Source organism: Lissotriton vulgaris, chromosome 8, assembly GCF_964263255.1.
Source record: "Lissotriton vulgaris chromosome 8, aLisVul1.2, whole genome shotgun sequence".
In the NCBI taxonomy this organism is placed as follows: domain Eukaryota; kingdom Metazoa; phylum Chordata; class Amphibia; order Caudata; family Salamandridae; genus Lissotriton; species Lissotriton vulgaris.
In genome coordinates, this window is record NC_141696.1 from 1,160,154,907 (window position 1) to 1,160,177,977 (window position 23,071).

Genomic DNA, 23,071 nt, shown 5'->3' on the forward strand with positions numbered 1-23,071 from the left:
GCCATGAAGGACTACCACCAGCGTATACGGGACACCAAAAGAACCTTCATCAGTGACTAAGTCAGTACTAACGCATCCAACACGAAGGAGCTGTTCAACGTCATTCAACAGTTCGCAAAACCCTCCTGCAAAGCCACTGACATCGCACCCTCCCAGGAACTCTGCGACAAACTCGGCTCCTACTTCCACCTGAAGATCAGGGCCCTCTATGACAATTTCAGAGAGCCTGCAAAAGACAGCACCACACCACCCACCACCGCCGAGAAGGCGACCATCACCTCCTGGGCCACCGCGCCCGCCGAACTGATCTCCTCAACCATGAAAAAGACACACTCAGGAGCCCCGACGGACCCCTGCCCCCTAACCTCTTCCACAGGGCCACCACTGCCATAGCTCCTGAACTAGCACATTATTATCAACTCCTCCCTCACATCCGGTACCTGCCCTGACTGGAAACGCGCAGAGGTGAAACTCCTCCTTAAGAAACCAACGGCAGACCCTACTGACCTGAAGAACTACCGGCCTATCTCTCTCCTCCCTTTCCCAGCCAAAGTCACCGAAAGACTCGTGAACGCCCAGTTGACCACCTTCATTGAAGGAAACTGCATCCTAGACACTTCCCAGTCCGGCTTCCGCAGCAACCACAGCATCAAAACCGCCCTTCTCGCTGCCACCGACGACATCCGCATGCTGCTCGACCAGAGACCCACTGCAGCCCTCATCTTCTTAGACCTCTCTGCAGCCTTTGACACTGTCTCACATCGCACACTAGCCGTCAGACTCCACAACGCGGGATTCAGGGAGCTGCCCTTGACTGGATCCGATCCTTCCTCTCCGGCAAAACCTAGAGGGTCAGATTCCCCCCTTCTTCTCCGACATCACTGACATCATATGCAGAGTACCCCAAGGATCTTCACTAAGCCCAACGCTCTTCAACATCTACATGGCCCCTATCGCCGCCATCATCAGACAGCATGGGCTTAACATCGTATCCTACGCTTACGACACCCAACTCATCCGTCTTCCTCACCAAGAACCCAGAAATCACCAGACTCAGCTTCTAGGAAGGAATGTGAAACGTAGCAGCCTGGATGAAGGACAGCCGCCTAAAGCTCAACTCAGAGAAGACTGCGGTCCTCATCCTCGGACCTTGCACCTCCGCCTGGGACAACACATGGTGGCTCTCTGCCTTCGGGAGCCCACTCACCCAGACAGACCACGCTCAGAACCTCGGCATGATCCTCGACTCCTCCCTCTCCATGTAACCGCCAAATCTTACACTGTCTCCTCGAACAGCTTTAACTGCCTCTGCATCCTCCATAAGACTTTCAAATGGATCCCCCGACTGCAGAAAGACCATCACTCACGCACTCATCACCAGCAGACTTGACTACGGCAACGCCCTCTACACCGGAACTCTTCTACGCAAGTTCCAAACCATCCAGAAGGCGGCCGCCAGGTTCATCCTAGGGACACAGCCCCACAAACACATGGCCGAACACCTGCGAAGCCTCCACTGGCTCCCCACCTACAGAAACATTTACCAGAAGGGTTGTCTTTACACAGTATTAACGCTGCTTTCTGTGAATACATTGGATACATGGCGGCAAAGATCAGTATTCTCCAGAAACTGTGCAAGCAGGTATGTTAAAGCCTTGCTCTCCTTAGAGAAACCAGTGACAATGAGGCATGAACCCTTTGTGTCTGGGCAACTAATTCCAAAGTACCTAGAAGGTTACACATGATATGCAAAGACAAAACTATTTTCATTCATGATAAATTTTAAACATGCATGGTTTCTGTCAACAGGCAGTTCAGAAGGAATTCAGAAAGGAGCTTGAAAGAGTAGTGTTGAAAGTAGAAGCATATAGATATACAGTTACTAATGTTTATAGATGACAAATCCATTTGCAGAAATTCTGACCAGGGGAGAAATTCTGCAGTCAGAAATTTGGACATGATGTGGAGAACCATCCATGGTCATAAAGGAAAGGCAGAGAAGTGGCAATTGGCAATGTTAGGAGCTACCACAAAGTCAGGTTAGTGGTGTTAAATATCCTCAATGCATTTTCCTACCCCAAAAATACATATGTAAACATACTCTGAAAATGTTCAACTTAGAATAAGCCTTTGGTGAAATATTACCCGAATACCTCCCTACATTCAGAGGGTGTAAGGAAAGGTAGTTTTCTCTATATAGAAAAATGTTTCAAATGTATGTAGATTTCAAGATTCTTCAGAATCCCTTAAAATAAGACAGTCTCCCAAAATCATAGACATAAGACCAATATTCATTCTTTAAAAAACACTGATCCAATAAATATATTGTACAGACAAAATATATTATAAATACAGTAAGTGCTTTAACCTAGACAGATCACCCCCAACTTTGAGTGATTTAGCAATTTGCTAATTTAGCGGAAAATTGATAGTAATATGTGATACTTGTGATCTGTTACAGACTCCACTAATAAATAAAACCTCTGAACAATTTTCCTTTTTTTTAACATTGTGCCATTATTGAATTGACGAATGGTTATTGGAATATATACATTTGATTGCTATTGGCAGTCTACATAATGCATGCCATAACATGCCTATGTAGCCTCTGTGGAGAAGGGCTAAGAGCAGTTTAGTTCAGCGATGACTGGCCTTCCCATATTTGACTGCCTGCTTGCCTTCATAGCAGGGCTCAGTTCTTCCTGCAGGTATGAGTGCGGCCTGATAAGCAAGGTGAGAACTATCAACTCCTTTGCCCTGCTAGTTTTTGTCAGGAGGGCCCTTCTTATTTGTGCAGCATACTTTAGTGACTTCCTGGGATATGCTGCACAGATAAAATAAATCTGTCTATTTTTTCTAAGTGCCTGGCACATTCTTTTGTTCAGAAGCCTGAGGCTGATGCTATCAAAGGGTTCAATAGTATCAGCTGTGGACTTCTGAACAAAAGAAAGGGTCCTGACACTTATTCTTTTACAAATTAAGCACTGACTGCCACAGTTTAAAATATATATTGAGCACAGTGTAAGACAGACTGCTTATAGGATAAGATACCCAGATCTGTTGACTGGGTGTGAGTGTTTGATTGGTTCAGATGCTCCGTCCATCACCACCCCCTTCTGTACCGCTTTGTTCGCCATAAGTTGGCAGGGTATGCTTAGATGTGAGTCCCTTGCTCACTTTGCCACTGGATTCAAGCAAGGCTGGCTGAAGACGGCTGTATTGCCAGAAACCAGTCCTAGGAAGCTTGTTTCCGGTCCAGGGAAGGAATGGCTTGGCAGTTTGGGCTGGACTGTTCCCATGAGGCACAGGGTCAGAATGATTTGCATATGGCCATGTCTGAACTGGGGTGGCAGAGTGGGCTAAAGAACGGTGATGGATTAAATCCAGATCTGTTGACTGGGTGTGAGTGTTTGATTGGTTCAGATGCTCCGTCCATCACCATCCCTTTTGAACGGCGTATATGATAAGATAGGCAGCCTTAACATTTTCAAAAATTATAAGTATTTAAATTATTTACAATGTACCCAGAAGTTATGGAGATCTATATCAGAGAAGTGTGACAAGAGAGCAAGGGGAGGACTGAATGGGGAAACGACTGTAGTGAGGTGATGACAGAGAAGTGGGAGGATCATAGCACAGGAATGGGAGGGAAGGTTCATGATAGAGGAGTGGGGTGGCAATATATCAGAAATGGCAAGGGAAGGTGTTGACGTGAGAGTGGTAGCAGAGGAAGAGTATATAAGAGTGACTGACGGCTGAGCAGGTTAATGTATTAACAACCACAATATCTCAATCGGGTTCAGTAAACGGGGCAAGTAAAAATATAAGCAAAAAACATTACAAGAACGTGGGCGAAGGAAGAGAGACTCTGGAGTTCATTTTTTAGAAAGTGCACGTAGCAGCATATATTTTAAGAACACATTTCATACAGGACAGTTAAGGCAGTACTGTAGGCATAAAATGCTGTGGCAACCCATGGGGCTTTGTGCACTAAGTGTTAGTGAAGCAAAGAGTGACGGCGCGAGTGACAAATGGGTGAATACAGCGAAGGACGCAAGGTAACAAAGTGACCGAAACACAGTATATACAGAGACAATGGTTCGTCCTCAATCAATGGATGATGATTCTTTGTTTCGAGAACTAAGGTTGATGGTGCGCCATAAGTCGCGCTGTGAAAGGGTCGAGGGCGTTTCGATCCTATTGATTTAGGATCTTCATCAGGACCGGCTTGTTATTTTGGTGAGTGCGGCATGGGGAAGGAAAGGGAGATGAGGGCCAAAAGGGGGACGGGGATGCAGTGCGAACGCAGAGATCGCGGGAGTCTGTGGCATTGTTGCCGGGCTGTGGCGGGTTCGAGGAACAGTGATTACGGGTTGCAACCACCCTGGCGGTGCTGAAGGCTATGGAAGGGCAGTGGTGATCAGAGTCCCTGAGGTCTGTCAAGGCAGCGCAAGGGGGGGGGCAGACGAGGAGCTGTGGGAGTAGGCGGGTCTGGTGTGGTACGAGGGTGCACCGTGGATGCACGTGTTGCGGGGGGAGCGCAATGATGCGGTGGTGCAGAACTTGCAATAGCCAGAGGATGGTGGGGGAGATTAGCGAGGATCCAAGGCTAGGGGTGCAGACATCCAGGGTCCCAAGCAGAGGATGGGTCGAATGAGCCCGAGGTAGGGGTCCCAGAGATGAGGGGTGAGAAGGGGAACGGGGGAGGAGTGAGGCTGGGTCAGCGTCAGGAGTGCTGAGTCGGGCGCGGCAGAAGGGCACATTAAGAAACCTAACAAGTGAAAGGTTGAAGCATAGGCACTGGTACGGGGTCCCGAACTGGCCTGGGGGGAAGTCTTCACCTAGTTGGCGGTCTCGTGGTGGCAGGGCCTGGAGGCAGGCGGGTCTGGGTTGCAACGTGAAGGCGTGTGCTGCGGGGGAAGCGCGAAGTAGTGCGAGAGTGAAAACTTACAGCAGCCAGAGGAGGTTAACGAGGATCCACGGCTTGGGGTGCAGTCTTCAAGGGTCCCAAACGAAACAGCTCGACTGAGTCCGGGGTCGGGGTCCCTGAGGGGAGGGATGAAAAGGGAATGGGGGAGGAGTGAGGCTGGGTTGGCGTAATGGGAAGGGATGAGTGGGGCGCGGGAGAAAGGCACGCTGAGAAAACTTACAAGTAAAGGTGAAGGTGAAGCGTGGGCACAGGTACGGAGCCCCGAACTGGCCTGAGGGAACGTCTTCACCTTGATCGCGGTTTCGGGGCGGCAGGGACTGTAGCAGAGGACTCTCCGGTCCTAGAAGTACGAAAGAGGGGGAAAGGATCGGTGTGCTGGAAGCGGTAAGCGAGGGAGAAAAGCACTTGAGCGTGCAAGCGGCTTACCTTGAATAAGGGGGCGGTCCACCGTCAAAGTCCGGGGGCCGAGGAGCCGTTCGTATGCAGGGCAGTCTTGGGAATCCGCGTCGGGCAACTGGTTGTAGGGAAGCGTAGTGTCGGGCTAGATATGGAGGTACCGGGTGCGGGGCCAATGAAGCGAGTGAGTGTGGAGGGCGTGACGGAGGAAGCCAGAAAGGGCAAGTGAAGAAAGACTAAGTGGAGGGAGTGCGGGGGAAGAATTGGCCTTCGTTGAAGGGAACAAGAGTATGGAGCGCGGTGTTGGTACATATGTAGGATGGAATCACGGTGGATACAAAGTACATTGTGTCACACAATGGATAGAGTAATTGACAATGCAAGGTTTAAATTAAGATCAGAAACAGGGCCCGAGGATCGGGAGAGAAGGCCCATGTTGGAACTGGTCGTACGTGTGACAAATAAAATAAACAATGATAGCATCACGGTACAGAAAACAATCTGGTACACAGGTTGGGCCATTTAGAGGCAGTTGAATAGTCTGATTTATTCCATAGTGTTTAATTTATTCTAGTGTAGAATGGAGACAACGCATCCGTGGTGCGTGAATGACAATGCATAAATGCACACAAGGGTTCATGGGAAGAGTGGGAGGCATGAAACAAAATATATACATACAGGGAGACAAAGTCTGACATGTTTGTGGGGGCGTACGGTTCAAGGTGACACATTTAATGATAAGATATTAAACTATTCAAACGCGTGACCAGGGATGGTCAAGGTACTGAGTGCCAAAGGGAAGGGGATCATGCATGGTGGGATAAGGCTGAGAATTCATATTAGGAAAAAGGGGGCCCGTTGTGAGCTGGACATCCTAATGGCAGATACGGTACATAGGTGTATTAGGATAGCTCAGAAAGGTGTGCCTATGTGTGTCGGTGTCTGATTGGCATGTCCGGTAGGGTCAGGCTAAGGCTGGGGTTGGCTAGTCAAGTTCATATGGTGTTATTCCATTCATCAAGTGTTTTTAACCCCTGGTGGACGGAGTTGCAGATAGTGATCCACTTGCATTCCCTGCGGTTCAAGAGGCTCTGGAGATTGCCACCCCTAATGGGTAAGACAGGTTGTTCGATCACTTGCCAGGACATTTCCAGTTCAGTGTGATTCATTTCCACATAGTGTGAGACCATTGGTGCTGTCAGAATTTTGCAGTGAATTCTGCTCTTGTGTTGCGATATCATTTGTTTGATCATCTGCGTTGTTTGACCGATATAAACCAAGTCGCAGGGACAGTGAATGGCGTCGATCACGTTCTGGGACCTGCAATTTGTGAGGGTTTTGAAGGGATAAGTCTTGTTGTTGTGTTTTAACTCTTTTGTGTTGTAGGTCAGTTCACATACAATACAGGATTGACACCGATAGTGTTCGATCAGTGGCGGCAGTCCCCTGGCCGCTGTGAGAGAGTCAGGTTTCGTGGGCTTGTTTTGCCATGTAATTGCATGTACAAGGTGGTTGGCAAGGTTTTGTCCACTTTGGTAAGAAAACAGCGGGGGTTCAAGGAAAGGGCCTTGTGTGCGTAAAATAGGCCAGTTGCGGGTAATGATTTTCTTGACTTGGTTGCTGCAGGGACTGAACTTGGTGACAAATGGAATGCAGGTGTTTGTTTTTCTGGGCTGCGGTGACAATAGGAGGTCCCGTGGCAGTACCAGGTCGCTTGCGGGCATGTTTCACAATTCGTACTGGCTAGCCCCTAGACGTCAGTTTGTCATGTAGGATGTCAGACTCTCTGAAATAGTCTTTTCGCCATTTACAATTTCTGCGGATACGTAAAAATTGGTCGAAGGGTAGCCCATCCTTCAGTCCGCGTGGGTGATAGCTGGAGTAGTGGAGCAGCGTGTTGCGTTCTGTTGGTTTTCGGAAAAGAGCAGTGCTGATCCTGCCATCTCAGCATGGATGGTGACATCTAAGAAGGGAAGGTCATTGGTTCTGCATTCAATGGTGAATTTGAGGTGGGGTTGGGAGTTGTTAAGCCATTCCATGAATTTGTTCAATGTTTCAGAGTCACCTGCCCACAAAAGTAGAATATCGTCGATATATCTATGCCAAAGGTGTATTTGTGCTTGGTGTGGGTTGGTGGGGGTGAGAATATGTGTCATTTCCAAATTGTAGACAAAGAGGATATCAAAGTTTGGGGCAAAACAAGCGTCCATATAGACTCCCTTTATTTGCAGATAGTAGTTGTCTTGGTACAGGAAGTAATTGTTCTCCACAGCAATGCGCAGGAGGCTCATGATGAAGGAGGTAGGCATTAGAGTTGGCCTGGTTTCAAGCATATTCTTGATGACTGATAATCCCTCCTCATGGTGGATGTTGGTATATAGGGACTCGATGTCGAGTACCACCATGAGTTCTGTGTTAGGGTCGAAAGATCGGTCCTCTATGGTTTTGATGAGGTCCATGCTGTCCTGGATGTAGGCCTCTGTGTGGGGGACAAATTCTTTGATAACAGCATCTATATATTTGCCCAGGGGTTCCAGTATGAACCCGCAGCCGGAGACAATTGGTCCTCCGGGGGATTGGTGCTGTCCTTGTGGATCTTTGGAAGGACATAGATAACCGGGGTCCGAGGATGTTGGTTATTTAGAAAAAGGTATTCCTTGTGTGTGATGATCCCGTCCAGTTTGGCTTGGTTGGCTATTTCTTGGTTTTTAACTAAGGCAAGGGGTCCCTGGGAAGTTTGCGGTGGAGTAGTGGGTTGGAGAGTTGTGTTTTTATTTCAGTGTAATATTGATTGTGGTTCATCACCACAATGCCTCCGCCCTTGTCCGCTGGTTTGAATATTACATCTGTTCATTCTTTCAGGTGTTGGAGGGCTTCTTTCTCGACAAGTGGGAGGTTATATGGGACATATTCAAATTGTTTCTGAAGGTCTGAGACCTCACGTAGTACAAGTCTTTCAAATGAGAGTATTTCAGGGGGCATCGCAGAGGACGATGGGTTAAAGGTAGAGGGAAGGTGGAACCTGGGTCTAGATGTGTAGTCAGAGTCTGGACTATCCTTGACGAATAGTCTGAGTCTGATCCTTCGGAAGAATTGGAGTAGTTGGATTTGAAGTTCTAAAAAGTTACTGATTTCGGTGGGCACAAAACGGAGGCCCCTGCTGAGTAGATTGATTTCGTCACTGGAGAGGGTATGGCTGCAAAGGTTGAAAATGGGAATGAGTCACTGATCTGGATTTGTAGTTGTAACGTTGACCGCAGGTGTAGGCGGAATCAGGAGGAGGTTGGAAGGATGGGGGGAAGAAGTGTTCGTTGTGGCGGCCCCCATTGGTAAAACCTGTTCCTGGTTTGTCTTTCTCCGTAGTATAGAGGTTGATAGTTTGTCCTGGTCTGCGTCCGTTTCTGGCCGAGTCCGCGGCCTTGTTCTAAAAAACCGGGGGGCAATAGGGGTGCTGGTCTATTGGTGTTCCTTGAGGTGCTTGAGCCCTCGTCGGGGTCGGACTCCTCAACAGATGTGTTTGATGAATCAGAAAAGATGATTTGTTTGTTGTTGGGGAATCTGCCCCAATTACGTGTTCTTGGTGGGTTATATGGGGTATTGTAGAATTCGTCACAGAGGTACGAGTAGGTTGTTTCAACTTTGTGGTATTTAATGTCCCTTTGGATTTTAGTGACTTTTTTGTTAAGTTCAAAGGTTTCGAACATGGCTATGGTAGAATTGATTTTCTCTAGGAGGTTTTTGGCATCAGGGATAGAACTGTCCTCCAGGATAAGTATTTCAATCTCAGCGATTTCTTCTAATTCTTGGCAACTATGTTCAATGGCAGTGTCAATCCCCAGCACCATCCAGTGCCAGGAGCAAGTGGTAGCTAGGTGGCTGAACCCAGTAAGGAATTTAGGGTTTGTTGTAAAGATGGCTGGTGTATTATGGATCTGAAGACCTAGGAGGATGACGTCAGACGTGAGGTAGTCTGTAAGCATGCGTGCATGGAGATTGGTTCTGATCTGTTTCTTTTTAAGTTTTTCAAGCGTTTCTAAGAAAACCTTGGCGGTGGTAGTGACTGGGGTTGTGGAATGGGGGGCCACTGAATTGGAGAGTAAGGAAGAGCCATTAAGTATGTGTTTGATGTAGTCGTCTGTGTACGAAGGAGTCTCTCTAGACATACTTGGTGGAGGGAAAATCCTCAAGTAAACCAAACAAATTGATTCAAGAAGTATAGGTCACAGAGGGACCATTCTCGCAGCTCAGCAGTTGCTCACAATATAGGGTAAAGCAAAAGGAGTACAACCCATAGACCGAATTGAGATCTGGGTGTACATGTATTAACAACAACAATATCTCAATCGGGTTCAGTAAAAGGGGCAAGTAAAAATATAAGCAAAAAACATTACGAGAACGTGGGCAAAGAAAGAGAGACTCTGGAATTCATTTTTTAGAAAGTGCATGTAGCATCATATATTTTAAGAACACATTTCATACAGGACAGTTAAGGAAGCACTGTAGGAATAAAATGCGGTGGCAACCCAAGGGGGCTTTGTGCACTAAGTGTTAGTGAAGCAAAGAGTGATGGCACGAGTGACAAGTGGGTGAATACAGCGAAGGACGCAAGGTGACAAAGTGACAGAAACAACATATAAACAGAGACAACGGTTCATCCTCAATCAATGGGTCATGATTCACTAACACTTAGTGCACAAAGCCCCCTTTTTATGCCTACAGTGCTGCTTAACTGTCCTGTATGAAATGTGTTCTTAAAATATATGATGCTACGTGCACTTTCTAAAAAAATGAATTCCAGAGTCTCTCTTCCTTCGCCCATGTTCTCGTAATGTTTTTTGCTTACATTTTTACTTGCCCCTTTTACTGAACCCGTTTGAGATGTTGTTGTTAATACATGTACACCCAGATCTCAATTCGGTTTATGGATTATACTCCTGTTGCTTCACCCTGAGCAGGTTAATGGCCTGCTCAGGGTAAAGCAGGTTTTGGGGTTTTTAAACTATGATTAACAAAGAAATATTAGTGAAATAAAACATTTCAAAATCTGTTGCAACAAAATGCAACTTAGTGCCGCAAAATCCTGGGGTGTTCTGCCTAGAACAGGAGACAGTGTGGTAATTAACAATATGAACAAAAATATTTGGATGAAACGTAATATTAAAGTACATTCACTACATCTTGCTTGTTATACCTCACCTGAAACTGAAGTAGAAGTTTTTTGCTTTTCTCCATTTCTGAGGTTTGAGACTGTTGTTGTTGTACTACTTGTTTCACAACATCAGACAAGGAAGGCAGTCTTTTGTCTGCCATTTCTGAGCAAAGAAAGCATCAAAGGATTATTGAAAGTGAATATAAATAAGTATAGCAACAGTAAATGTTGTTTTCTATAAATCATAAGATACTGTAAATTTCTAATTGGATTGCTTTCACTAAGACTAAAATTTTACATCACAAAAAAATATATAGAGAATAGATTAGCCTTGTTCCTTTGCTCCATTAAGGGTACATTGTCTACGCTTTAAAAATGAGCTCAGTTACGAATGAATTATTTGAATTCTACATCTAATTCATGTTTTAGTCAATAAATGTATGCACTATAAAGCCCGACTGGATACTTACTCGTTAATTCACAATATTTTAATCACGTAGCAAACACAAACATCAACAAATTAAAAGCACAGCAGAGATTTATAGAGGAGAATTTCATGCACACCCTCTACAAGTGGAAAACTTTAGTGGTACTATCGATTAGGTGATGGGAAGTGAGGTTTTAGGGTAAAAAGTGCCTCACAGGAAAGAAACCCGAGCTTTACAACTTGAGGATAGGAATATAAACCAAAAAAGAATTTCACAAAACATCAGGGTGTTATTTTCTCTCACTGGGCGTACACACCTGCAGGTGTGGGAACGATGGCAGCCATCTTGTATTGGAATTCCACTACCTTATGATTAACTTGTTGGTACCTTCTATTACTGAAACAAACTGTAACTTTTTAAATCCAACTCGATTGTTTCAAAGCCACAGGATATATTCACACATACTTGTAATTCCAGTTTGAACCTCGTATTCCAAGAGTTTGCTCTAGCCAACCTTTAGATTGATTGAATCCAGTGTAGTTATGTATTGAGTATGCCTCACATGCATCGGTGCCAGGTTCACAAATGTATTTGTGGGGACAAAGCAGGGTTGTGACCTGACAGTTTTTTGTCAGCTTGACCAGTATTTTAGGGTCTTGGCCAGTACAAAAGTAGGAAAATCACTTAAAGTCAGTATTTTTTCCCTTATCAGTACATTCTTTAAAGACTAAATATAAGAAGAAATCACTTTAACCCCTTGCATGCAGTGCGAATTTAAATAGTGGGTCCTCCGCACACGCCCACCGTGATGCATGACGGCCGGGGTCGGTCATGAGCACGCAAGGGGTTAACATGTGTTCTAGAGAGCTGCCTTATTTATACCTGACTGATACTTGAAGAAATCAAAGACAGAAAGGCTATTCTGACAATTAATTCAGACTATTTTCTATAAGGTTCTATTTAAGTATCATGCATGGAACTTTGCAGCAGCCTTGCCAACTACCACGCATCAGGGGTTAGATTAACACATTTTAGTACTTGTGTCCGCATCACTGCAATAAAATGCATTAGTCACACATTTATAGCTCCACAACACTACCCCTGAAGCACCTAACCCATGTCAAACAGAATTACTTTAGAAGTCATCCCAGAGTCAATGGATGATCATCCAACTACTGTAGAAGTCATTTTCACATCATCAAACATCATCAAGCTTTTGAAGTCATCAGTAAAGTTTAGAAACTTGAGCCTGATGGTTCAAGGATGACTTGAAAATGAGTATCTGATGACTTCATAAGGTGTGTGTTGAAGATAGATCTCAAGTCACTTCTAGTTAGTTACATGTAGATTTATTGTAGGACACAGCTGAGTGCACACCTCGTCAGCTGACCAGACCATCAGCTGACAAGAGTGGAACTCTCAAACAGTACATGATAGAATGCGCACAGGTATTCTGGGAGGCTGGGAAATATGGATCACAAAGGAAGAAGGTCTAATGACCTTAAGTAGGCATCTTGTGAGAAGCACAAGTATACTACACATCTTCCTCCTTCACAGGGAAAAGAAAATAAGGAAACATAATACACAAGAAAGCTTAAAACATAGGCAACAACTACAACAATACGACATGAAGGAGGTCGGCGACCTCTAGGAATTAAGGTCACGAAGGCAAAGAGGTTGAGAGTGAAGTGAGGAGCCGGACCAAAGCAACCAAAAGTCATCACTATCACCTAATCCCCTTCACAGGACAAAACAGGGAAAGACAGTCACAGTCAATCTGACTTGGTACAACCCTGACATCTGCTGCCAATCATAGATAAATTGCTGAACAGATGCCTCCATGCTTCAAATTAGAAGTTTCAAGTACAGACACCATCGGTGACCCAGCATGTTTCATCTTTATCCGGTTTCTGTGTGTTGCAGGTCCCTTAGCTCCGATCCGGGTTCTCTTTCCCTGGTTCAAAAACTGCGTCAGTTTTTTTTCCCCCCAGGCTTTTTGTCTCAGTGCTACAGACTTGGCTTGAGCAACATTTCCCTCAGCGTTGATGGAGTGTTCTTTGAGGTTCTTTATGTGTGCTGAAAGTGCTGGCTTTGGGAGATAGATCATTGTCCTGCCAAACATTAGTAAATGTTGCATAAGAAGAGCGGAGCCGGATGAGGTCCTGGAGATTGCATGATTTTTCTGTGACACCTTCACCCACAAGCGAACTGTCGATCCGTGAAGGCTTTAGTGGGGCGAGTTCCTATTCTCACCTTCCAAAGCATGATCAGTGTCCCTGAGCAAAATGTTCACACAACAACAGCGATGCTGCCATGGATTCCACATATTTGCAACCACTGGATTCTTTCCAGCAACTGTGTGATTGCCCGATGAACAAGCTAATACTGTTCCTTTGTTTGCACTGGAAAATGCCACTGTCCCTTCACATCACACAGTACACATCAAAAATTCTCCGGAATTTGCCAGCTTCCAACAAGATCCAGGTGTAATATATTGGACAGGTTGCTCTTGTACAACCTCCTGGATTTTGAGTAGTCGCCATAGAAACTATCTTCCCCAGATGGCACCTTCCTCTCCAAAACTGGCACAAACTGGACTCAGGGTGCTAACGGCTCACAGTTCTCTGGGCACAGTTCCATGGGCTCACTGACCCGATTAAAGTTTCAGGACCTTTGTTGTCCTGGGCGCTCTGTACCAGTTCTGATAGTTCCCGTATTTTCTCGATTCTGGACTCTCAATGCTTTCCCTGGTTCCTGAGTCTCTGGACCCTTTTGACCTGGTTCAAAGATCACTCACACAGGTACACTCACTGGTTCTAAGCACCTTTCTTTTGCAGATTTTAGCACTCTGCCTAGATGCCCTTTGGGTTTATGTTGAAAAACTGGACACGCTAATCAGTCACTGCAGGATACTAGGTTTCACCCCATTTTTGAGGGTGTTGTTGTGTTTCTTTCCGCATGTACTCTTTCTTTGTTCAAAAGACTGTGAACAGCTACATGACGTCCTACTTTCTCTAGGCTAAGTACCAGGGGTGTACGTTGTAGGATAATAACTCTGGGAACTTTTCGTACACCCTGTTTAGTTACAAAGTTCAGTAACGATGAAGCTCCCATCAGCTGTTTGTAGTCTTGACTTATCTAAGGGTTGGTATTGGTTCTGGGACTTTTGTACCCTAATGGTACTGAAGAAACAATTGTACCCTTCTGGTTCTGGGGACCTCTTTGATACAGTTCTCAGTCATAATTCTAGGTTCTCTGTAGTGGTTCTGGAACCTCAGTTCTTGTGGGAGTATCTTTGTCTCTTCCTGGTTCTGGAGGAACTTTGTCCCATCCTGATTGTGGGAACCCTCTTGATTGTGGGAATCTCTCTGTTACAATTCTCTGTTGTGGTTCTGGATCCGGGACGATCTTTGTCCCTTCTTTGTCCCTTCTTGATTGTGGGATGACCTTTGTCCTCTCCTGGTTGTGAAGAGCTCTTCGTCACGACTCTCCAGCGTAGTTCTGGGACCTTTGTCCACTGTTGGATCTGGACCCCTTTCTCTGGTTCTGGGCCTCTACGTCACGATTCTTGTGGTATCCTAGGTTATAGAACCTGCTGTTCAAGGTTCTGTAACCTAGGAGCTGATGTGGTTGTGACAGAGTGATCCTGGCTGCGCTGCTGTTGAGTCGTTTCCTAACTCCTCTGTGGATGAGGTCTTTTGAATATTAATAACTTGTATTAAACAAGTCAACTCATCATTAACGTGTCCAACTCATTATTACACTGGCGACTTGGTAAGAAGAAGAACCTTTGTTTGCTCTCTTGAACCCTTCAGAGACAACGGCTACAATTTAAGGAACAATGAAATGGTGATGTTTGGACCTCAACACGACGAGAATCTCACAGCAAGTACTGAATTTAATTTTTAAACATTTACGATCGCTGAGCTGGAATGTGAGATTAATTTAACTTACATTTTTGATCGCTCGCGCTCGTTTGGCAGTTGAAGATTATCCCGTGCTGATTCACGCGCTGTTTGTACTGTGACTCGCGTGACTGACATCATTGGAACGCAAAGCTTCACATTCTTTGATGTCACTGAAACGCGACGCATCACGTAACGTGAGCACGTTGGCAGACATCTTAGAAAAGAAAAATTCTCGTATTTAAAGCAACTTTGCATAGAATAAGCGCGGTGATGCGCACACCATTTGGCAACATTTATCTTTCATTTTAGCATGTGAGAACTTGTTATTATTGTGTTACACATAAAGAAACAGCGCGGTGATGTGCACACCAAAGGATAACACAACATTGTAAAATATGATTACAATAAAAAATTTACTTTTGTGTCATATAATAGCGCGGTGACGCGCACACCTGTTAAATCTCAGCTTAAAAACTCATCTCTTTTTAAAAGGATTTGTGGTTAAGAGTCTATTTAAAAAAAAATATATCATATTTATCATAATATCTTTATTTAGTATTATGGCGTTACAAAGTGTACCTGCTCCTTCATTTTTTCTAAATTCACCAGGAGAACCACCATTAAAGTGGTCTAAATGGAAGAAAGTATTCACAAAGTACGCTAAAGTATGTGGAACAAACTTGAGTATTGAGAGGAAAACTGCTCTTTTGATGCATTGTCTTGGTGCAGAGGGTCAAGAGGTGTATGAACACCTTCCAGAGCTAAGTGATGATACTGTGGCAGATTTAAACGAATATGAAATTGCGATAAAAAAACTTGATGTCCATTATCTGCCAAAATTAAGTATGGTTTTAGAAAGGTACCATTTTGGAAGAAGGATGCAACATGAAGGTGAGACTGTTGAACAATACATCACTATTCTTCGTAAATCGGCTTCAACATGCAATTTTGGAGCTTCCTCTGATGAACGTTTACGTGATCAGTTCATGTTAGGGTGTAATTTGGAAAAGGCAAAGGAGTCTATGTGGGAAAAAAATGATCCGACTTTACATGAGGTTCTAACTATGGCCAACACTTCGGAACATTCGCAAGCTTGGGTAGAAGTTATGAAGAAAGATATTGCAACTTCAAATAAGACTCTAGATGCTACAGTCAAAGTTGTTGAGAAGGATAAAGAAAAGGAAAAAAATCAAAAAAACTATTCTTAGAGCACAAAAAACTCCACCCAAAATAAGTTTGGAAATAAGAACGTTGTGGGAAAGTGTTTTCGGTTTGGGGATCCGGGTCATCCAGCTAATAATAAACTGTGTCCTGGATGGAAAATCACTTGTAAAGTTTGTGGTAAGAAGGGCCATGCATCAAAATGTTGTCGCTTCAGCACTTCAAACAAGAACAAAGTCAGCGAAGTTGAGTGTGATGATGAAGATTTTGTGGAGGAAATTGTTATTTATGAAAACAGTGTAGAAAAATGAGATGGTCCACTTGAAAAAGTTTTAGTAAATGACAAAGAAATTCCTATGCTTTTTGATTCAGGAGCAAAGATTACATTGATACCCTTTGCATTTTATGATGCAAAGCTCAAGGACAGTGTAAAGTTACTAAAGCCTGATATAAGGCCGAAAGGCTATGGTGATAAACCAATAGAATTGGCAGGATATTTTTGGGGCACTATAGAGTTTAAAGGTAGAATTATCTCTGGTAAAATCTACGTTTCAATAAAAGGAGACTTGTTGATAAGCTGGTTACATCAACGTGATCTGTTTGTTTTTCTAGATCCTAATGCTACTTCAACGGTATGTTTAAGAGAAAAGCCATCCATCAATTCTGTTGATATTGATTGTAGCAATTTGGTAGATAAATTCTCTGAAGTTTTTAGGGATAAACTTGGTTGCTTAAAGAACTATTTACATGAGATTAGACTGAAAAGCAACTCTGTTCCTAAAGCAGCCAAGGCAAGAAACATACCCATGGCTGTTAGAGATAATATGAAGGTTGAATTATAGAAGCTTGTAGCCAAAGGAATAATTGAGGAAATTGAAGCTTCTCAATGGGTCTCTCCCGTTGTGATGGCTCGAAAGGCCAATGGAGAGGCTCGTCTTTGTGTGGATTTGCGTGAGTTAAACAAGGCTGTTATTGTAGATCACTACCCTTTACCCAATATAAGTGAGATGTTGAGCATGCTTAATGGTGCAAGGTATTTTTCCTCTTTAGATCTTAGTTCAGCATACCACCAAATTAGGCTTACTGAAAATTGTCAAGATCTAACAACTTTCGCCACACCCTTTGGTACCTTTAAGTTTTTAAGGATGCCTTTTGGACTCATATCGGCAGCTTCAGTTTTCCAACGTGCCATGGAAAGGTTATTAAAGGATGTGGTGGTGGTGAAGATCTATCAGGACAACATTTTAGTATCTGCTTCAACTGAGAATGAGCATAACAATAGACTTTGTGAAGTCTTAGACATCATTTTAAAATCTGGTTTGACACTAAAAAGATCTAAATGTAAATTTGGCATTCAAGAAATTGAGTACCTGGGTTATTTAGTCACCAACAGAGGGATTCAACCTAAGAAATTGTTGGTTAACACAATAGAAAATTTGCCTTCCCCAAAGAACAGAGATGATTTGGTTAAGTTCTTAGGAATGGCTGAATTTTATAACAAATTTATTTCAAAGTTTGCAGAAAGGTCGTTAAACTTAAGACATTTGCTGAAGAAAAATACTGAATTTGTTTGGTCAAATCAGTGTGAGAAAGAATTTTTAGATATCAAGTCTAGTTTGAAAAATGCATCAAATCTTGGGAGTTTTGATGTGAATGATGATGTAGTTGTGATGACTGATGCTAGTTCTAGAGGTTTGGGAGGTGTGTTGCAGCAAAGATCTGATGGTGTATATAGAACGATTGCTTTTATCTCAAGAGGTTTACGTGGAGCAGAACTTGATTATTCTGTAATCGAAAAAGAGGCCTTGGCCGTTTATTGGGCCATCAGGAAATGTAAAAAGTTTCTCTGGGGACGCAGATTTGAGATAAAAACGGATCACAAGCCTCTACAAGACGTTTTTTCGAAGAAAGGTGTTGATCAGTTTTCTAATAGAATACGTAGATGGGTGATTGCTTTACAAGAATTTGTGTATCAAATAGACTATGTACCTGGTGCTAGTAATTTACAAGCTGGTTGTTTGTCAAGGTTGGTTGATGATTCTGTAGATAAGATAGAACCTTTGGATGAGGACTTTGCAGGTGAGGAGTTTGGTGAAGAATTAAAGGTATGTTTAATCACTGAAGGGGTAATACAGGAAGACTTCGTTAGATAAGGACACTTCTTTGCAGTGCGTCATGAAAATGATTTTGGAAGGTTGGGTGGTGAAGAGCAAATGTGAGGAAGTTTTGTTGAGTTTTTGGGAGGTCAGGAATGAACTTTCTGTTGTTGATGGAATACTTATGAGGGGAAGCAAATTGATTCCTCCTATTGATTTGAGATTATTTTTGGTAAAAAGAGCTCATTCCAGTCATATGGGTATCTCTAAGACAAAAGAAAGGGTCAGAGAAAATTTCTGGTGGCCTTCTATGGATTTGATGATAGAGAGGGAGGTTAGAGAATGTTTGGAGTGTCTTAAAAGTGATAAGGTATTAAAGTGTAGAACACAACCTATGGTTATTAGAGAGAGAGCATCTGGCCCGTGGACTGATGTTTCTATGGACATCCTTGGTCCTGTTAAAGTTGGTTCTATAGACAAATATGTAATTGTTTGTCTAGACATGTATTCAAGGTGGCCTGAGATAAAATTTGTTTTAGTTGAATCAGTTGAATCTGCTGATGTTATAAAGTTTTTAGAAGAATTGTTTGAGAAAGAGGGTTTTCCATCCAGTATCCTCACTGACAATGGTGTACAATTTACCTCTAGGCAGGTTGAGGAATTTCTTAAAGAGAGAGGTATTAAGCACAAAAAAGGCTTCGCTTGATCATCCGGAGTCTAATGGTGTAGTTGAAAGGTTTATTAAGGTACTAAAAGAAAGTTTGCAATTGTCTTTGGTTTCAGAGTGTAATTGGATGGAAAGCATGAGAAAGAAAGTGAGAGAATACAGGTTGACACCTCATTCAAGTACTGATGTGTCACCTTTTTATTTGTTTAAAGGAAGATTACCTTCTTGTGAAGTTAGCCAAGTTCTTTGAAATCTAAAAAAAAAAAATCCTGGGTCTCTGTGTAGACCTAAACATGCTTTATCCAAACCTATTCGCTTTAGAGATTATGTTTAAAGCTTGATATTGTTTTAGCATTAATAAGTTTTAATGTTTTAATATTATTATTATTTTCTTTTTTTTTTCTTTCTCATTTTGTTATTATAAGAAAGGAGGTGATGTGGTATCCTAGGTTATAGAACCTGCTGTTCAAGGTTCTGTAACCTAGGAGCTGATGTGGTTGTGACAGAGTGATCCTGGCTGCGCTGCTGTTGAGTCGGTTCCTAATTCTCCATCGTGGTTCTGAGAACCTCTCTGTCACAAATCTCTGTCGTTGTTCTGGAACCGTTGTCCCCCCTGGTTCTGAGACGCTTGTCCTAGTTCTGGGAACCTCTCTGTCATTATTCTTTGTCTTGGGAACAGTTCTGGGAACCGCTGGGTCACGATTATGTGTTGTGGTACTGGAACCTTTGTCCCGGCTCTTCTGGGAACTGCTCTATCACAAATCTGTGGACTGTCTGTCTCAGTACTGTGGGCAATAAGACCCTGTTCCTGGTTCTGGGAACCGCTCCATCACAAAACTGTGTTGTGTTTTGGAACTCTTGTCCTCTTCTGGTTCCAGGGCCTTTTGTCCCCTTCTGGTCCTGGGACGTCCTTAGTCCTCTCCCGGAACTGGTTGTGAGACCTTTGTCCCCTTGCGGTCCTGGGACCATCTTTGTCCTCTACCGGTACTACTTCTGAGAGCTTTGTCTACGCCTTATTGTGAGACGACCTTTGTCCCCCTGTGATTCTGGGGCCTTTGTCCCCTTACGGTCCTGGGACGTCCTTTGTACTCTACCGGTACTAGTTCTCAGACCTTTGTCTTCTTCTGGTTCTGTGACTATAGTCTCCTTTCTGCTTTTTATTCGTGGTTAACGACTAGCTTCTAGTTGAAGGACAAATGTCCCTGGGTTTTGGGTACAGTAGCCCGCTTTTGGGCTCGCTGTCAACCAATTGGACTCATTGCCCAGATCTTGGGCTCTCTGTGTCGATGCGCTACTTGTTATGGGACGTTCATCTCTGTTCAGGGTCCTCTGACCTGCTTCTAGTTCTTGACACTTCCGGTTGTTTATTTTCTGTCTCAAATCTTAGACTCAAAGTCCCATATCTAGTTCTGTTCCACAAACTTTTTTAACTTGACCCCTGTTCTTTTTCTACGGTGTTATACTCTCTAGGTTCTAGGGTCACAGGGTTAACTGTACCAGGGAGTAATTCTGAGTTGTAGTTGCAAGTGACGTGCTAGTAATGGTGGTGGGCTTTGCTGGTGGATGTGTCTGCATCACATTATATTTAATCAGGTAGTACTAGATGGCATAGGCATTGTGAAAAAAAAAATGTTGCCTACACAAATCAACCAAGATCATCCAGAATAACGGATTATATACTCCCTTTGGTGCTTTATTAATGCATCAGCCTCTTCACGAATACATTTTTGAAAGTTATTATCAGTGCTGCAGAATGTTTTATTATTTCTAAATGATTTCTCTCACCTCACTCATAAAGCCTTATTTTATTCCGGCTTTCAAACGCAGAACAATAGAGTAATGCAGCAGTAGGTTTTATTATATTCAAGTATTACTTTCATGTCACTCGTTCTGCCTCCCTATGAAAAGAAATCCATATTGTAAACCGCAATCACAAAAAATACTTAGAAAATCCATCAGGTGGCACTCTCGTAAATGAATTAATACCCTTAATATCGACTCATATATGCTTCCCTGTGACGCTTTGACATATGAATGGTCTCTTTACTCAAAGGGCATTTCAAAGCGCATCATGACGGAAACTGCTGATGTGTGACTTTTTTGTGAGTGTCTTTTTAAAAAAAAAAAAAAAAAACACACACACACTTAACATCGGAACTGCTAGCGCTTTGATATTCCCTATAGTTCATAACGCTAAATGCGTTCTCTCAACTTTTGGCTTTCCGGCATCATGGTGTGACTGACCTGTACCTCAATGAGGTAATGTCTGCTGAAACACGCTTAGGGTGACATATGATGAACATTGTCTCCACGCCAGGAAGCAGGAAATGTTGCGTAGTGGCCCCGTAACTCCTGTTACCATGGGAACGAAAAAACACATTCATGGAAGAAAGTTGCAAAATGGCTTCCTGACGTTGCGTCGTGACGTTTCACATTGCGCGACATTGCACAATGACCGAGCTGTGGAGTTCCCTGGTAACGAGGAAAACTTCCTTGAGACTCTACTCCCTAGCAACGCAGGAATGGCGCATGCGGGGAAGAGCGCGCACAGCTTTAAACTGACTCACAGTTTTGGAGAGTGGTGTCAGGTCTGCCTCCAAGAATTTCTCTGGATGTCTCCACTTTTGCCCCATCCGAAATTTGGACCACAGGATGACAGCAGCTAGGCATAGGGGTGTGAGTTACTGGTTTCTTTCTTTTTCTAATTTTCCCGTTTCTGGCAGCAATGAATTTATGACCTGTGCCATCAATTGGTTTCTTGGCGTTTCTTTTGTTTATCTTGTTCTGACTGCAGCAGGATAATACTTGTGGCAGGTTTATTTGAATTTCCAATTTCTTTTCACCTTGCTTCTTGCTGCAGTTGGGTGACGCGCAGTCTTGGTGCGAGGTGCTGCCAGGGATCAGTTATTGACTCACGGTTGGGGAAGGTAGACTTTTCTTTCCTTGGTTTAGTTTCTTTTGACTTTCCCCTCGTTTGTCCAGTTTCTTGTTTCTTTTGCTCACGTTACTGGCAGCAGATAGGTGGACCGCAGTGGGTTATTTTTGCGAGGTGCTGCTCAGGCTGTGTTTGATGGTTTCATCTCTGGTCTGGTCAGCTAAGTTGTCGCCAAATTGTTAAAGATAGATCTCAAGACACTTCTAGTTAGTTACATGTAGATTTATTGTAGGACACAGCTGAGTGCACACCTTGCCAGCTGACCAGACCATCAACTGACAAGAGTTGAACCCTCAAACAGTACAAGATAGAATGCTCACAGGTATTCTGGGAGGCTGGAAAATATGGAACACAAAGGAAGGTCTAATGAACACAAGTGGCCATCTTGTGAGAAGCACAAGTATATCACAGTGTGACTATTACTGATGACTTCAGGAGGATTTAAACAGGAGTATCTGATGACTTCACAAGGTGTGACTATTCCTGATGACTTCAGGAGGATAAGAATGAGAAGCTGATTACTTCACAAGGTGTGACTATTCCTGATGACTGCAGGAGGATTTTAAAATGAGTATCCGATGACTTCACAAGGTGTGACTATTCCTGATGACTTCAGGAGTATTTAGAATTGAGTATATGATTACTTCATACGGTCCAGTTGTTCTGGGTGATTTGAAAATAAACAAGCATCATTTCTTTTTAACATGGTGAAATTGCTCATGATCTGAGAATGATTTGCTGATTACCCCAAGAAAATACCCACTATTTGGGTTTCATTTTTTGTCAGAAAGGTCCAACCTGCTGTATGATTACAGAATTATTTGCTTATTATTACTCAGTGAACACCATTTAGGTATTAAAGACTTTTCTTTATATGCAAATTAGCATGCAGTGTGCTTCATAAGACTATGTTAAAAAAAGTCACAGGTAAATATGTTTTTATTTACATTAATTTGCTGTATAATAATCAGTATTAACAAGTATATTGTGATAAAATATTTAAAACATGCTAATATTGGTTTGCCTTGATCAATTGTACGTAGGGCCAATGGAATTAGGCAGCAATAGATTATGAAATTATTGGGCAGTACTCTCTAAACCATGCAGCTGGGTAAAACAAATTATGAATTCAAAGAATGCTAATTATACAGCATGTTCTGTGAATTTGTAAAATTTAGCCACTTGGCATTTTAAAAAGGGGTTGCACACCCGAGCAACTTGAAACTTTACGTACTTTTTTTTAACTATGCAAAGTGTGATACTGCAAAGTAATTAAAAAATAGCAGATTCAGCTGAATTCTGTAGCAGTGAAAAACCATTACTACTCTGGCAACTTTCGGTTAATGAACTGTTGCTGCTTGGCTGTGGTCTCCATTGGAGACCCTTCCTGAAATATGTTTC

The 23,071-nt window shown here is 43.3% G+C and overlaps 1 protein-coding gene across 1 annotated transcript in view; it reads right to left on the reverse strand.

Annotated features, from left to right (window-relative positions):
- CCDC122 (coiled-coil domain containing 122) overlaps positions 1–10,628 on the reverse strand; it is a 135,946-nt gene extending 125,318 nt beyond the window's left edge. The window contains exon 1 of the mRNA XM_086933440.1: positions 10,523–10,628. Coding sequence (XP_086789566.1) covers positions 10,523–10,558 — 36 coding nt within the window. The 5' untranslated portion in view covers positions 10,559–10,628. The remainder of the gene's footprint in view (positions 1–10,522) is intronic.
- Between the last annotated feature and the right edge of the window lie 12,443 nt (positions 10,629–23,071).